This window comes from Gracilinanus agilis, chromosome 6 (genome assembly GCF_016433145.1).
Source record: "Gracilinanus agilis isolate LMUSP501 chromosome 6, AgileGrace, whole genome shotgun sequence".
NCBI lineage: Eukaryota > Metazoa > Chordata > Mammalia > Didelphimorphia > Didelphidae > Gracilinanus > Gracilinanus agilis.
Window position 1 is genome coordinate 220,143,211 of NC_058135.1, and position 15,713 is coordinate 220,158,923.

General features: G+C 39.4%; 1 protein-coding gene across 1 annotated transcript in view; it reads right to left on the reverse strand.

Moving 5' to 3' along the window:
- Positions 1-2,169: 2,169 nt before the first annotated feature.
- The window catches only part of ADD1 (adducin 1), a 138,482-nt gene continuing 124,938 nt past the window's right edge, over positions 2,170-15,713 (reverse strand). Inside the window, exons 14-16 of the mRNA XM_044681363.1 lie at positions 11,626-11,782; positions 7,602-7,694; positions 2,170-4,724 (exon numbers count right to left, since the gene is read on the reverse strand). Of these exons, the coding sequence (XP_044537298.1) occupies positions 4,369-4,724; positions 7,602-7,694; positions 11,626-11,782 (606 nt within the window). The 3' untranslated portion in view covers positions 2,170-4,368. The remainder of the gene's footprint in view (positions 4,725-7,601; positions 7,695-11,625; positions 11,783-15,713) is intronic.

A 15,713-nucleotide genomic window follows, 5' to 3' on the forward strand; every position in this document is an offset into this window, starting at 1 on the left:
TTCAGAGTGCGGCTGCCAGTCCTGCTCAGAGTTCTGACGGCATCCACGATGCAGCCTCTTCGGCTAGGACCGGTTAAGCGGCCATCGAGCGGCGCCCAGTGCCGGGCTAGAAATGGAAACGAGCCGCCCTTCTTGAGGAGCTCGCGTGTGCCGAGACGAGAGGACACAAGCGAGATCCTAAGGACGGCGACCCGAGGAGATGTGGGAGATGGTGGGAGTCTCCTGGAGGAGGGGAGGCGGCCCGTCGGGCCAGAGCCCGCTCAGAAAGGAGAGAAGGACACGGCTTGGACACTACGGACGTCCCTCCATGCAGCCATCCGGGGCAGACCCGTTTCACACTTACAAGCGAGTCTCTGCTGGGCCAGAAGGCCGGCCCCGACACGGGGGTTCCTGCCACCTCCCTCGGCCCTTCTCAGCAGAGTCTCGCCGACACGCCAGCAGCAACCCTTGCTCGGTGCTCAAAGCACTGTTCTCCCATCGGGCAAGGGCGCCGGCCACGCTTGGTAGAGGACGGACCCAAACCCAAGTCTCCTGGCTCTCCACCAGGGGTTCTAGATCTGTGCACAATCATTATAGAATAATAAATACAGCTAGCATTTTTGCAGTGCTTACTAGGGGCCAAGCACTGAGCTTTAAAAATAAATCGCATTTGATCCTCACAACAATCCTGGGAGGCAGGTACTATTATAAGTCCCACTTTATGGATTTGGAACCCGAGTCAGAGAGCAGTAGAAAGACTTGTCCAGGGTCACACAGCTTGTCTGAAGCTGGATTTGAATTCGATTGTTGGACACTTTAGGCCTGGCAATCTAACCACTGTACCAGCTGGCTGCCCCTATAGAATTCAGGGGGTCTGCAGACTTGGATGGGGAACCCCTCCCCCTACAGCTTTATTTTTACCTTTTGCTGAAATTTAGCACTTCCTTTCACTAGCTAAAAAACATTACTCAGAGATGGGGTCCACGATATGAGGCGAAGAATCTCTCCTCGAGATTGTGTGTGTGTAAGGATGAGCAAGGGAGGACTGCAAGGCCGCATGCCGAGAGACGAGCGATGGCAGGCGGCCAGCGGGCGTGGGAGGCCGGCCTCTTCGCCAGAGGGATGGGATCTGCCGGAGTCGTCTTCAGGAGAGATGATTCATGCCTCGCTTTTCTCCTCACCAGGTAGAGTATAAGGAAAGGACTTTGAGGAATCCTTATGGGTAAAGTGTCTATGAAATTCCAGTAAGCTGTTACTATGGGTGGCCAGTTTTTAGGACAGAAAACCTGTAGCTGAACTCCAACTTTGCCTATCTTTATGTACGATACAATTTGTGTGACTGCTGGCAAATCTCATAACCTAAAACCTCCGTTTCTTGATTTGTGAAAAGAACAAATGTGAGGGTTAAATGATATGATGTAAAGTAAACCTGAGTGTCCCATGATTATATCCTCCATTAAAACCTTACTCCAATCCCGGATGGTGGGGGGCTCTGGAAGTTCCTCATTGAGGTACAATACCTTTCAGGGCAGGCCTGGGGAGCCTGGGCACTGACCCCCAAAGTCAGAGGGGCTCAACCTGTCTCTGAGTGAGCAGCTCTTAAGAACACTAAGCTGAAGGACTAGGATTGATCTGCATTAACAGGAGGCATACTCCCACCAAAGAAATGAAAACTTCTTCAATGATAAGAATAAAAGCTGTTTATGGTATCTGATGGCTATTTTGAGAAAAATTTCAACAGGTCTCTTTTTCAGTTGGGATGAAAGTAAGACATAGTGTGTTAAGTCTCAAATTGTTATAGGAAAAATGATTGATGTGATCCAATGGTAGAAGAAAATTCTCCTTTTCAGGGAAGTCGGAGTTAAAATACCACACAAAGCACAATGGTTCCCTGTAGCCTACAGCTACCAACAACTGTAGTTAGTGCTTCAAAACGATGGGGTTTGTTTTTCTTTTTTTTTTTGGAATCAGTAAGGCAGAGAAAGGACTCTTATGCGGATGCTCCTTGTAAGGATTTGTAGAAAAATCTGGACAAGAATGACCCAGGATGAGAAGGTGATCTGAAAAATGAAACCACAAATCCACTGCCCTGACGCATATAAAATTTTCACTTTTTAAAAAGGGACTATTTTGATGGAATGAAAATGATAAGAGTAACATCCAAACTGTTCCCCAGAGCTCAGGCACAGAGACTGTTTAAGGAAGAATTTATTAATGAGCAAAACAATGCTACAATGAAGAAAGAAAAACACAGGATCTATCTTCTGAAGTTTATAGCCACATATGCAATTACATCAGATACTGTAATACAAAGAATTAAAAGAAAAAATTATAAAATTGGAAAGTAAGTCATTGCATATGTGGGAAGAGAGAAAGGGAAGGATCCATCATTAATTAAAACAAAGTGATGGTAAACTGTAATTACAATCAGCAATAAAACACAATTCAGCCAAAGAAGGTAAGTCTGCTTTCTAGGGTACATGAGACATACAAGGTTAGGATACAAAGCTCAAAGCCATTAGTGCCATGCAGTCTGCTCTAAACGTTACTGTTTAGGTGTCTTTCTTATGCAGTGATTTGCTGTGACTTCTAGACCCGCCCTACATCTACCCATTTCAACCAACAGCTATCCAATATCGACTTGTTCTTTCCACTCCTAACCCTCCTTTTCCCTGCAATTCTACAATGCTAATCGCTTTCCCATCTCTCCTGGAGCCAACTGTAGGTGTAATTTGAGACCAAATACTGCTTTCCATTGATGAGGCTATGGTTGTATTGCACGACTGAACTGGTTCTCTGTTTTGAGGGATTTTATATTGCATCAATGGGAAAGAAATGGTATTGTCACTATTGCACTTTATTTCAAGTCATCAAGCAACATTATTGGGGCATTCTACAAGGGGAATGAGTTATGAGGACCACCTTATGTTTGTCATTTCTTGGGGAAAAATTGTTTTTTCAAGTCCTTATGCAGAACATTCAAAAGTGAACTCTGGGTAGAAGATGTCAAATCGTGATTATTATAATTAAACTGTTTTCATAACCCTGAAATTTTCAAAGTTTTAATTTGCTGTATGAAGACAGAAACAAATCTGAAAATACCCCCAAATTTCATAAAAAGTGACCCAAATAGTTAACCTTGCACTCTATAGTCTTTAGTAAGAAAAGTTATTTCTGACAAAACTGAAAAAAGTTGGTCTATTAAAAAGGAATGTTCAGAATTGGAAAGGAAGTCTGAACTGCTAAATTCACAGGAAACTCTAGCAATTACTCCCCCTCCAACTCCCAAATGCTACCCACAATATTTTAGGTACCCCAATGGAGAGAGGCCAGGTATTAATAAATTCATATTTTTGGCTGAGGGAGAAGATATCATTGCATTAGTAAGCCATGATGGATAGACACAGCTTTATAACTGCTACTTACCAAATACCTTCTATAGTCTGTCAAAGCAACTCTAAGTGTGATCTATGGCAGAACATAAACCACCCGAGAGCAGGAACTGTTTCGAACAGCGCCTGGCACCCAACAGATACTTAATGCTTGGGGACAGACCGCTGACGGAAGGGTGGGTTGCCCCTTTCTAATAGGAACACTTCACGGTAGTTGTGGTTTTCAGAATGATCTAATTCAAAGTCTAACCTCTTTGCCCATTTCCTTATATGGCTGCTTAAGTTACATTTCATGGGGTCAGTTATTTTTTTAATTAGCCAAGTAAAGGTTCTCTGAATACATGGTGCGGCAGCAAATACCTTCAGCTCAGTCATCTGAGACAACACAAGGTTAAGCAGACGCCTAGCCGTGAAAGATGCAAGCTTACTTTATTTATCACTTTTGTAGGAAGGGATGCAAAGATGGGAGGGAGGTTGCCAAAGCCTTGTGTAGAGCATGATCTGTACCCACAGCTAGCTTGCAGAAGCACATAGTCTCATTCTGTTCAGGAGTATATTCTTTCTGAAAACACAACAGCAAAGAGTTTTAAAATGACCTGCTGTGACTTAGGAGCATGGTGTTAGAGAACAGGAGGGACTTGTGAGGGTTAGAAGAGTTTGTGACTGGATTACATTACTAAAAATTCTTGGGGAAGAGCTTTTTCCTTTGAACACAGCGGCTCCAAGTCTTCTACATAAGACTTTAAAGAGGCGTACCAGTTAAGAACAGATCTGAAGTTAGCTGCTAAGAACTCAGGGTTAGCACCTTTCTGCAAGTTAGTTGAATTTGCTGTTAAAAACTCTACCCTGGGAGCTTTGCCTAGGGTAACTAGCTGGTTTCATTTCTGCATTCCATTACAACATAAGACAAAACACTCAGTACAATCACATATGTCCTAGTGGTTAATGAAGGATTTGGGGTTTTAAAACATGACAGTGTTTCTGCAGCGTGGGGCCATTAGGAGTCACTTTTCTTTTTGCTCTTTTTCAGAAAGGAAGGAGTACGGAACTTCTTTTTCTTTTTGGAGGGGGACTTCCCAGGGGATTCATCGCTCCCAGGGTCTGCGGCCATTCCCTCCTCGGCAGTTGGTGTGGTGGCCTCTTCAACAGGGGGAGATGGGTTTTCTGGATTTTCTGCAGCAGGTAATTCAGTTTGGCTTTGGATGTGAACTTCATCACGCCTACTTTCCTCCTCTTTCTCAAATGGTGGGAAGCTAAGTGCTTCTGAAGGCTCATCAGGGGAGAGATCTGGAAGGGTTTGCTTGAAGGTTGCAGCATCACTGTCATCTCTGTAAGTCTGGTCCTGCTGTATGTCTAGTAGATGTAGGAGTAAGATAAACTATTGAGTAATGAAGAGTGGCTCTATTTAGATTTTTAAGTGTCATTTCTAAAATGAGAAATGCTTTGAATGTGAAGATAACATTTTTGCTGATGTTATTAAAATAGAATAGTTTTTTTTTAAATTCTCTACTAATTTACAACTAAGAGCAACAGATGTAAAAAAGTTTCAATGAAAGGTTATTTTTAACTGGAGAGCCTACTGACAAAATGAGATCCAATCAGAGACCTCTAAGTCATTATTAAGTCAACATGAGTGTAAGAAAAAGGGGAGGAAGTTTTAAGCAATGACTGACTAGGGAATAAAGACACATGGCATCAAACACCCATAATGGCTTCTGACAGTGAAAAGGTAGTATTATACTGTGAATAGCTGGCCTTGGTGTCAGGAAGAGTCCAATCAGCCACACACTGGCTGTGTGACCTTAAGGTGAAAACACAAACTCCCAGGGAACTCTGTAAGAATATAAACTGGATAATAGTCTATATAACAGCCTGCAATTATTAAGATAGTGGGTTTACTGAGAGTTCCCTCTACTACTAAATTCACAGGCCTGATTTAAAAAAAACAAAACACATGATGCAAGTTTTAACTTTTTACCACTCTGAGCCCATAATATTTGGCTTCCCACTGGATGACCAGCCAAAGCAGTCCTTTGATATCAACATCAAAGGCAAGAAAAGGCTTGAGAGTCTCAGAAAAACTACTGCTGAATAGAGTAGGAGGTAGCAGTGAATTTTTTCCCATATATTTGAATGATTTCATATAATATGAACAAGAGTATGTTACAAAAAAATGTAACTTGCTTAAATAAGAGCCCAGGTATTTGATTCCCTTAGTGTATCATGCTAAAAACTCACCACCTCTCATCTTGTACAATAAGCCTGTGAAAAACCAGTTCTAGAGGGACTTTTCTAAGAGACTGTAAAGTTAAGAACAACTGGCATGTTAGTGAACACCAACTGTTTAGCATTCAAAATCAAGCCAAGTTAGAATGGGTAAGTGATGAGTAGTTAGAAATTAAGCCTTACATAAGAGTTAATCTGCAGATAGACTTCAAAAGGAAAAGGCCAGTGTTGATTAAAAGCTGCCTTAGGAGGTTCTAGTTCAACAAACCCTTTAGCATTCATTTTAGAAATACTTGGATTATAATGCAAAATTGCAATTGTCCTCTTAGTTACAGTGCATATTAGTAGATGCTTTTAGCCTGGAAAATAGCATAAGGGGTGCAGTGCATACACCATACCCTTCCCAATCTTTAAGAAGCTGAGATTCATTTGGCAAAGATGATACAAGCTTGCAGCAGCATTACTCTTCAAATCAGATGTATGCCTATTGATATATGGAAGAACTATCATTTTGCCAAATGTCATAGTTTAAAAATAATGCTAGGAGTAATTCATCTGTTAATCCAGAAGTACTAGTAATTCAAGTTTAAGTCAGTAATTTAGAAAATATCAACTCACTGGGCACCAGAGCAACTAATATTTTTTCCTTCTTTTTTGGCAACTAACTTTCAATGCTAGTTTTAGATAGAAAAGGACTGCCAATAAAACAAATGGTAGATATCAAATATTCCTGATTTTCAGTTAAAATTTAGCAGGCTATCACCCACAAGAATTGAAAATTGAAGAACATAAGAATGAAAATTCTCTAATCTTCTGAAATTCTTTTGCATATACAATTTGTCATGAATGCTCTGGTTCACTTGGTAATACATACATGTGGGGAAATGTCTCAAGTATTCCTTTCAAGGGTCTGCATACAATTGTGCTGTACATATCAGATGTCACTCAATTACAGGTGACAAGAGATCTAGAATTCCAAGAAGGCAACCTTGAAAAGAGAATTAATGTTTTTCTCCAAGTGCAAAAAATAGAAGTGAGCCTTTTTGCTTTTTTTTCCAAAAGGGAAAAAAAAAAGGAAAACGGGAAACAATACTCCATAAAAAAACGAGGACGCAAGAGAATGAAGCAAAGCACACAGAATTCCAGTTAAGAAGCAGAAACAGATCAGATTATGGGATGATACTTACTATGGTAACAGGTATTCTTTAGCATATCCATCTCCTGTTTGTAACGCAGCCACAAGAAGAGAAAAGCACAAGTAGAAAAATCTAGGCATTCAATCACAGCCATTGTGTTAAAGTAAAAGAATGGTACATGCCATTCTTAAGAGGGCAAAGAATGGGATGAAGAAGTGAACTCGAGACTTGTAAAACAGACAAGTGATATACCCCAATATACAAGGAGAAAAAGGACACAGACAAATTAGATTACACCCACTTAACAGACACAAGGCTAAATAGAAGAGCTACAGCTTTTGCAGCCCTCAAAAAATGCAATGAAGACTGGTCTGGCCTACTTTGAGTGATGCTACTACAGCAAGTCAAATTAAAAACTCAGATGTCAAATTGGATAGGATTTGTCCCCACAGGTGTAATCTAAACACAATAAAGTTGAAGAAATGTGCAATTAGTGGGCAGGATTGACCATGTTTAAAAGTTAGGATGAGGGTGATTCAATGAAGCTTGGGTCTCCTAGTTTAACACAACATTTAACTAAAGGGACTGGCTTCATTTTAAACCACCCAGAATAAAATTGAGGGGAATAATGAGAGGCACCTGTAGTCTTGGAGTTGTGGGAACAATCTTGGTGATAATGCACACTTCTTGATTATTGTTAATGGAACCATTGCCACATCAGTAACATTTTTCTTCAGCCAAAACAAAATTCATTCCTCTTGATATCACAAATACAGTCCATATTATCTCATGCATCATACCACACAGGTGCAGCTCCAGCAGACACGGTCCACCCATCCATCCATCCTTCTAACCCCAAGTAACTTACCTTCCTCAAGTTTAACTGGTGTACTAGGTGGAGTATGGGCATCAGCAGGGTCTGGAGGGCTGCCTTCTTTCTGCTGTGTCACTTCTACGTTTTCTATATGGGTATGGAAATTAGGATCAAATTAGATGAGAAAATTGTTAGAACTTTGGAACAAACTTCAATATCACTTTAGCAAGATTTTTTTCCCCTAAATTTGATTTCTTTATCATTGCTGTGCAATTCTAAGCAAGCAAAAGCAGAATAAACAAGAGGACCAAACATAATCTCCTGTTGTACTACTCTAATCTAGATTTCATAAACATATTTATCTTGACATCTTGGATTGCAAAACTCTCTTTTCTTACTCCAAAAAAGAGGTATTTATTTCAAATTTTGGCTTTTGCTCCAACTCTTAAAAATCTAATCCAATTTAACTACAGATGAACATGGAAGATAAAGAACAAGATGAAATGTTCGACCTTATATCCTTTCAGAACCATGGTCTCACAGAGTCTGACATTCTCCATTTCAGAAAGAAATTGTAAAATTTCACGACTACTGTAGGTATCTAATTCACTTGGGTATTATTAGGAGTAATTAGTTATAAATTTACATCTCTGTAGTGCTAATTTAAGATTTATAAAGTGCTTTCCTCAAAACAACCCTATTAAATATGTAATTCAAGTTTCATTATGCCTATTTTCACAGATGAGGCTTAAGGTTAGTAAGTGGCAAAACCAGAACTTGAACTTGGGTCTACTTTCTCATTATACAATAAGATTCTGGTTTTTACTTCTTTGCACTAGATTGATATAATCAGTTTACATATAAGCTTCTGCTATCTATAAACGATCTTCCATAACTTCATTAACTGCCCCTTCTTCCCTGTCCCCATCCTCTGCTGCCTACTGAAAAAGGGTAAATATAGTCTCAGACAAAAAAATAGGTTATTGTTGGACTATGTATCTGGGAAAATTCAAATTTATTTGTTTGGAAAGAAATAATCACTAAAAAACCATATGCTGGGAGCAGCTGGATGGCTCAGTGGATTGAGAGCCAGGCCTAGAGACAGGAGGTCCTGGGTTCAAACCTGGCCTCAGCCACTTCCCAGCTGTGTGACCCTGGGCAAGTCACTTGACCCCCATTGCCCACCCTTACCACTCTTCCACCTATGAGACAATACACCGAAGTACAAGGGTTTAAAAAAAACAAAACAAAAAAAACCCATATGCTAAGGATTTCAGATTTCAGATAGCTTAGCAGTAGCAGGTATATGTAAAGGCTACTTGTAGAAGGAGTTCGTGGATGAGCTGTGCAGGATGTTGGACCCTTCCAAATCAAAGCTATTAATCCCTGGTCTTTGCCAACTTAATGCGTATGGCTCTTTCTAGAGATTAGGTAAACTGCTGGCCTGCAGCTTCATCAAAACTCAACTCTCACCCACTGTCTATACATGATGGAGGAAGCTTAATAGTCTAAGAACTGTGTTTTTTGAATGACGCCAATCTGTGGTCTACAAGAAGTGAGAGTTCTCTTAAAGAATGGAATATAATTCCAAGAGAACTTTATTAGGATGGAGAAAATAAATGCCATCACCCACTTCTCAATGGAAAATACTGTATTGGAGCAGCTAGGTGGCTCAGTATATAGAAAGCCAGGCCTATAGATGAGAGGTCCTGGGTTCAAATGTGGCCTTAGATACTTTCCAACTGTGTGACCCTGGGTGAGTCACTTAACCCTCACTGCCTAAGCTGTACATTCTTCTTAGTAAAGATTCTAGGACAGAAGATAAGGTGTTTTTTTTAAAAGGAAAATACTGTACTATGAGAAAATGTCATGTAAATTTACATTTGATAGTAATTTTGCTTGCTTTGAACTGACATGCAAATAATGGGATTTTATCAATGTCACTCAGCAAAAGGGCATATTAGACTAATATAGCATGCAGTGATGGACACATATTCCAGTAAGATTTAGAATGTTGTTTTTTTTTAAATAGCAGTTACATAATAAAGTAGTGAAGGTTAGTCTAAAACAGGAACCAAAAAAAAAAAAATGTAAAGTATAAAAGTTTCCTCAGGAGTAGAAAGCCATTCCCATATAACACCCACCAACCCAAAATCTCCACCAGTGAAAGAATTTGATCATTAGCCCCTTAGGTAGTAAATCAAGGCAGTCTGAAGACTTCTATGGACAGCAGAGATACGTGGAGGTTCCAGGCAGGGAGATTAGGGGAGTGGTTGTCCAGACTCAGTACCTGAGCTCTCAGTAAAAAGGTCGGGGTTGGAGTTTAATGCTTTGATGACTGCAATGTGAAATTCCTTGTGGGAGGACCGCAGTTCCTCAGAGTCTTTCAGGTGAAGGCAGGGGATTATCTGCTGCACAGCTGAACAAGAAACCCATGCAGCAGTGAACTCACAGTTAGGAAAAGACTGAGACAGCCTGCACCTTCACCGAGGTCAATGAGTTGGGCTTCTGTTGGTTCTCTAGTCCTTGGACTTTGCTTGGGTTGCTTTTCCAGGCCAGAGATTTCTTTTAGTTATTTGAAACAACCTGTTAACTCTATTCAATTCTGACTCTTTATCATTTGTTAGTCTTAGCCTGGTGCTACTTTCTAAGTGTAGCTTTCAAGAGAATCATATGAGAAAGACACAATGTGGCCCAGGAACGGGAAGTCCTGGATTCAAATCTGTCCTCAGACACTTCCTAAATGTGTAACCCTAAGCAAGACACTGCCTAGTGTCTTGCCAAGACCCTTACTGTTCTTCTGCCTTAGTTATAATATACAGTATTGATTCTAAGATAGAAGCGTAAGGGTTTAAGAAAAAAGAAGAAAGCAAGTCACAGTGCCTACAAAGTAGGGTAAGATCAGAATCTTAAATGAAATCCATAATACCAAAGTACTGGAATACCAACAACTCTTCCAAAGAGGAGCAGAAGCTAATAATCCCAAGGATTTGAAACTTGTTAAAAATCCCCTCAATATCCTGCCTAAAATGATTTTCTAAAGGATAAGCTAAGTGGATAGCATAAATAAAATCAGACAGAATGTTAAGCCTGTTTAGAAGGTTAAATTGCTTTCACAGTTCTCAGAAGCATTCCCTTAGATGTAGTGACTCAAAAGCAGCTTGGGGGGGAGAAAGGGGGTGCAGCACACAAAGGTGGATATTTTTGATTGGAGGGTGGGTGTGAGGACAGCTCGCCCAAGGTCAGAAGTGTGGCTGGTGGCATGGCTGAAGCAGCAGTCCAGGCCTCCATCCTGCTAGCCCGCTGTTCTTCCCTAGAGTCACTGCCTTGCATGAAAGCACCTAGAGCTGCCAATAGTGTTCTGGCCCATCCTCCCATCCACCCCTCTTGACTGATGATTAAGGGAAGATTCTTCTACCAAGGTCATAAAGAACCGAAACCTGGCTAATCCAATAAATGCTGTGATTTATGAGCCCTCTGTCAGGCCAGACAACTTCAGAAAAGCCCAACAGCTGTGACAGAGAGCTCCAGAGAGTCCTTACCTTAGAGCAATGGAAAGCATCCCAAAGTGCCAGTCTACCCTTCAGGCTGTATCTCCTCCCCCTCTCCCAACCTCATTTCTCTCCTCTCTTCTCCCATTTGTCCACTCTTTTTCCTCCTTTCTCTTTCCCTCTGCCTTCTGCTTTAGTGCGTTGTGATGCCAAAAGGCATTGCTTAGTGATGATGGCAGCACTAAGCCCTTTAAAAGGATTATCACTAATTATCAGCAAATCTTATACCACAAAGAACTAAAACACAAAACAGAAGCACCATCAAAATACCCCAATTCCCTATTTCTCCTGGAAACTTCTAGATAAACATTTTTATAGCAATAGCAATAGTTTCCCTGTTGTGCTGGGCTGGAGTGACCTCTCCCTTTCCAGTACTCCTTATATTGTGCTCTGATTTGTAGTCATTTGTGTCTGTGCCTTGTCTAGGTTGCAAACTCTAAGACCGAATCTTACTCTGCTTTGTCTCCTCCCACCCAGCATAGGGCCTTAGTCTCTACTGAACTGAATTTTTAAATAAGTGCTCAAACCTTCGGGGCCCTTTTGCTTCCGTTCCACTTCTCTTCGATACTCCTCCAGTTCTCGATCAGTGAGCTTGTTGAAGGGGTTTGGTCCTGCTGTGCTCACTATAACTTTTGGTTGGTACTCCTTTTCAATAATAGCCTTTGAAGCAGTCACCAGTTCACCCTGATAAAATACAACAACCAAAGGTCTGCTATAAAGCCAAAATGTATTTAGAAGCTACTTAACCTTGACAATGGGTCAATAGTTAGGGAGAAAACAATGAAATTCTGAGATTAATCAAAATTAATCCTAGAAGTGCTGCATTTGTTTTTCCTTAGGGTCAGCAGCATTCTCAGTGTTGGAAGCTTTAGACAGATTGTTCCACTGGCACAAAATAAATTTAATCCTAAAATATTCAGGTATCCAGAAGCAAGAGTATGAATAATGCAAACTGTCAAATCAGTTTAGATTATTTTTAATGGAAAAAAACCAAAAACCAAGTTTTCTAATAGCAATAAGGATAAAAAAAGGATACATTACCTTTTTCATATTGTGAAAAGTATCATGAATTTTTATCTTTAAATCAGGGTAAAATATGCTCTGAGATTTTTTTTGCACTCAGAAGAGCATAGATCAATTCTATTCTTTTTCCTATGTATTTAGACAATTTTAGTCTACTTGCTGAGTCCCAATTCCTCCCAAAAATGCAGAGAAAAGGAAAATGTAAATGGTAGGTATCTTCTTTAACTTGGAGAACTCACCCTGGGAAAGATAAAAGTTCAATTCCTTCCAAATGCTAAACTCTTTGTTATCAATCTCAGAAAGAAATCAGTGGCAAGGTAAACAGAAAATGGGACAATTTATAACTTATCATTAGTGTAAATGATTGGTTGATGTTGGTAAACATTTCTTTTGGGAGAGCCACAGTCCTAGGAAAGTTGAGTTACTGGAGAACTTCACCCTGTGACTGACCATAACATCTCTCTTCAGCTCATGTTGTTTGGGGCCTGGGCTCCAAAGTGAATTTGATTAATTTGCTAAACAAATATTTGTTATATGTGTAGCTTTTTAAAGATTCAAGTTAGAACTGAAATACAGAAATCAAAGTTACTTTGGATTCTAGTAAAGGCTAACTATTGCTTCTAAGGGAATAATCACATCTAAGAAATTATATGTAAAAGTCAATAATATAGACTGGATCTTCTTGATGCATTTTGATAGATAATGGTGACAATTATATAATGATATAGAAGAAAAACAATGGTCTTGTAGTCAGAAGACCTAAGTCTTAATACTGGTCCTGACATTATTTAGCTCATCCGACGCTGGGCAGGTCATTTCATTACCTCTAGTTTTAGTTTTCTCATTTCTAAAATAATTTAGTCATTACAACAGCAATCACTTAATAAATGCTTGTTGTTGAGGTTAATGAGTCTTAAGAATGAGATTCAGAAGATACAAAGAAAAATAGTTGAAACTGAGAGAGATAGAACTGTTATGGGTGCACAAGGAATTTACCAATCAAATTAGAATTTTTAAAATAGAAGATGGAAGGAAGGGTAAAGCTAGTAGAGGATGAATACAAAGTTGTGCCTTGGTCCAGTAAGAATGTCAGAAGTTCTAAAATTCAAAGTTGCGATCAGAAAAAGAAAGTCAATGGTAACAAAAAAGGTTTAACCAAAGGAAAAGAAAAAGGTCAAATAAGGGATATAATTGATACTTAGGACAATGAACATCATGGAGACAAAGCAGACTAATCAACTTTTATTTTGCTTCTTTTTAAAAAATTTGTTTTTTCTGCCAGAGTGATCTCATGGTGGAAAAGGATAAAAAATGACTAATAGGAAATTTATGTCCATACTAAATAAGACAATCTTTTTGTCTCCTCTTATATACTCATTACCCTAATTTCTGGGTTTTAGAACCTCCTTCCTAGATTATTTTAGCACTTCCTAATTAGTCTTTACTTTTAGCTTCTATTCTCTCCAATTCAGTCTGATCTCAGTTGCCACAAGAATCTTGCATTTAATGAAAAGATCAGATTGTGTCATTCCCTTGGTTCAAAAATTCTCATTGGCTCCCTGTTTCCTCACAGATAAAACACAAATGCCCCACCCTAGAATTTAAAGCCTTTTCAATATGAACCCCAATTTTCATATAAAAGTATTTGGGATTCAATATGAATCCCCAAATCTTCAAATTTACCTTATATTCCTTTCTTCTCCATTTCAGCCAAACTGACCTAGCTGTCTCATCTTCCATTTTCTTATAGGCTTTTTGTTCCCCTAGTCCTGAAATGTATTTTTCTCATTCCGAATCTTAGAACTACTGAACTAGCTCTAGTAATGTCATCTCTATGAAGCCTTTCTTGAATCCCTAATGTTAAAACACTCTCCCTTTGCTAATTTATCTTGGACTCATTTATCTGTGAAAATGTGTTAACTCCTTAAGGACAGATTATTTTCATTTTTGTCTTTGTATCCAAAGTGTCTATAGCAGTGCCTTGTGCATAGTATTTAATCAGTGTTTGTTGTTTGAGCTGAAAATTAAATCTCAACTCAACAAAACTCAGTCTTTATCAAGCACTTCTTGTTTACAAGGGTGTTTGTATGTACATACATGTACATATGTATGAGAGATAGGCCCTACTAGCTGGATGATGCTCACAATATGATGAAGAGTGGGTGTGGGAAAGAATACAATGCAAATAGTTATATAAAGAAAAGCAAGAGATGTGTGTGTGTGTGTGTGTGTGTGTGTGTGTGTGTGTGTGTGTGTAAAGGAGCTCTTCAAAACACCTTGAAAAATCTGAGGAAGAAGAGATATTTTTGACCTAAGGGTTTCTGAAGCACAGAGCAATGTCCTTGGTCATTTTTTGTTCAATTTTTTATGAGTAACTTAGATGCAGGCATAGATAGCATGCTTATCAAATCTGCAGATAACTGGAACTGAGAATGAAATTAACAGATTCTAGAATAGAAGAGAGACTCAATAAATACTTGGCTGAATTTAATAAGAAGTTTAATAGGCATAAATGTAAAGACCTACAGAGGCTCAAAAAATGAACTGAATAACTGGAGGAGTGAGAAGGCTTCAATAACAGAAGTAGCATAACAGGGGAGTTTATAGTCTTCCTCTATTTTGCCTTAATGAGACTATATCTGGAATAGTTAAGTTCTGGCTAGCACATTTTAGAAAGAACAGTAATAAACTACAGTGAGTGCATCAGATGATTTAGGGGATGAGGGGACTTGAAAGTGTTTCACTAGAAGAATGGATGATAACTGGGGAAAGGACAGCTAGGTAGCACAGAGGATAGAGCACTAGCTTGGGAGCAGGAAGGACCTGGGTTCAAATTTGACCTCAGACACTTCCTAACTATGTGCCCTTAGGTAAATTGATTAGCTCTGATTGCCTAGCCTATGCCTTAGAATAGATACTGAGTAAGGGTTTAAAAGAGAAAAGAAATAACTAGGGATATTTAGCCTACTAAAGGATTAGATAAGGAAAAGTGATGGCTATCTTCAGGTATCTGAAGGACTGATATGAAGAAAATGGGTTCTGCTTTCTAAAACAATGAGTATAAAAGGTTTATAAATCATACACTAGAGCAGGGGTCAGCAACCTTTTTGGCCATGAGAGCCATAAACCCCACATTTTTTAAAATGTAATTTTCGTGAGAGCCGTACAGTGCTCACAGTGCACCGCTCCTGTAACAGCGCCTGAAAAAAAAATTGACTTTATGGCTCCTGCAGAAAGAGCCATATCTGGCCCTCAAAAGAGCCAGATATGGCTCAAGAGTGATACATTGCTGACCCCTGCTCTAGAGCTTAGAGATTAGTGAGTCCAATTCCTTAATTTACTGATGAGGAAACTGGGGCACAGAGAGATTAAGTGCCTTTCCCAGGCGCAAAGAGCAGATTACAGATTAATCATTTTTCTCAACCATTAGAACTGCTCAAAAGTACAATGGCTTTATTTGGTAAATTGTCTGTCATCAGAGGTCTTCAAGAAGAGGCCAGAAATCATTCACTGGGGATATTATGGAGCAAATTTCTGTTTGGCTATATATCTATATATATATGTATATCTATATATATCTATATATCTATAT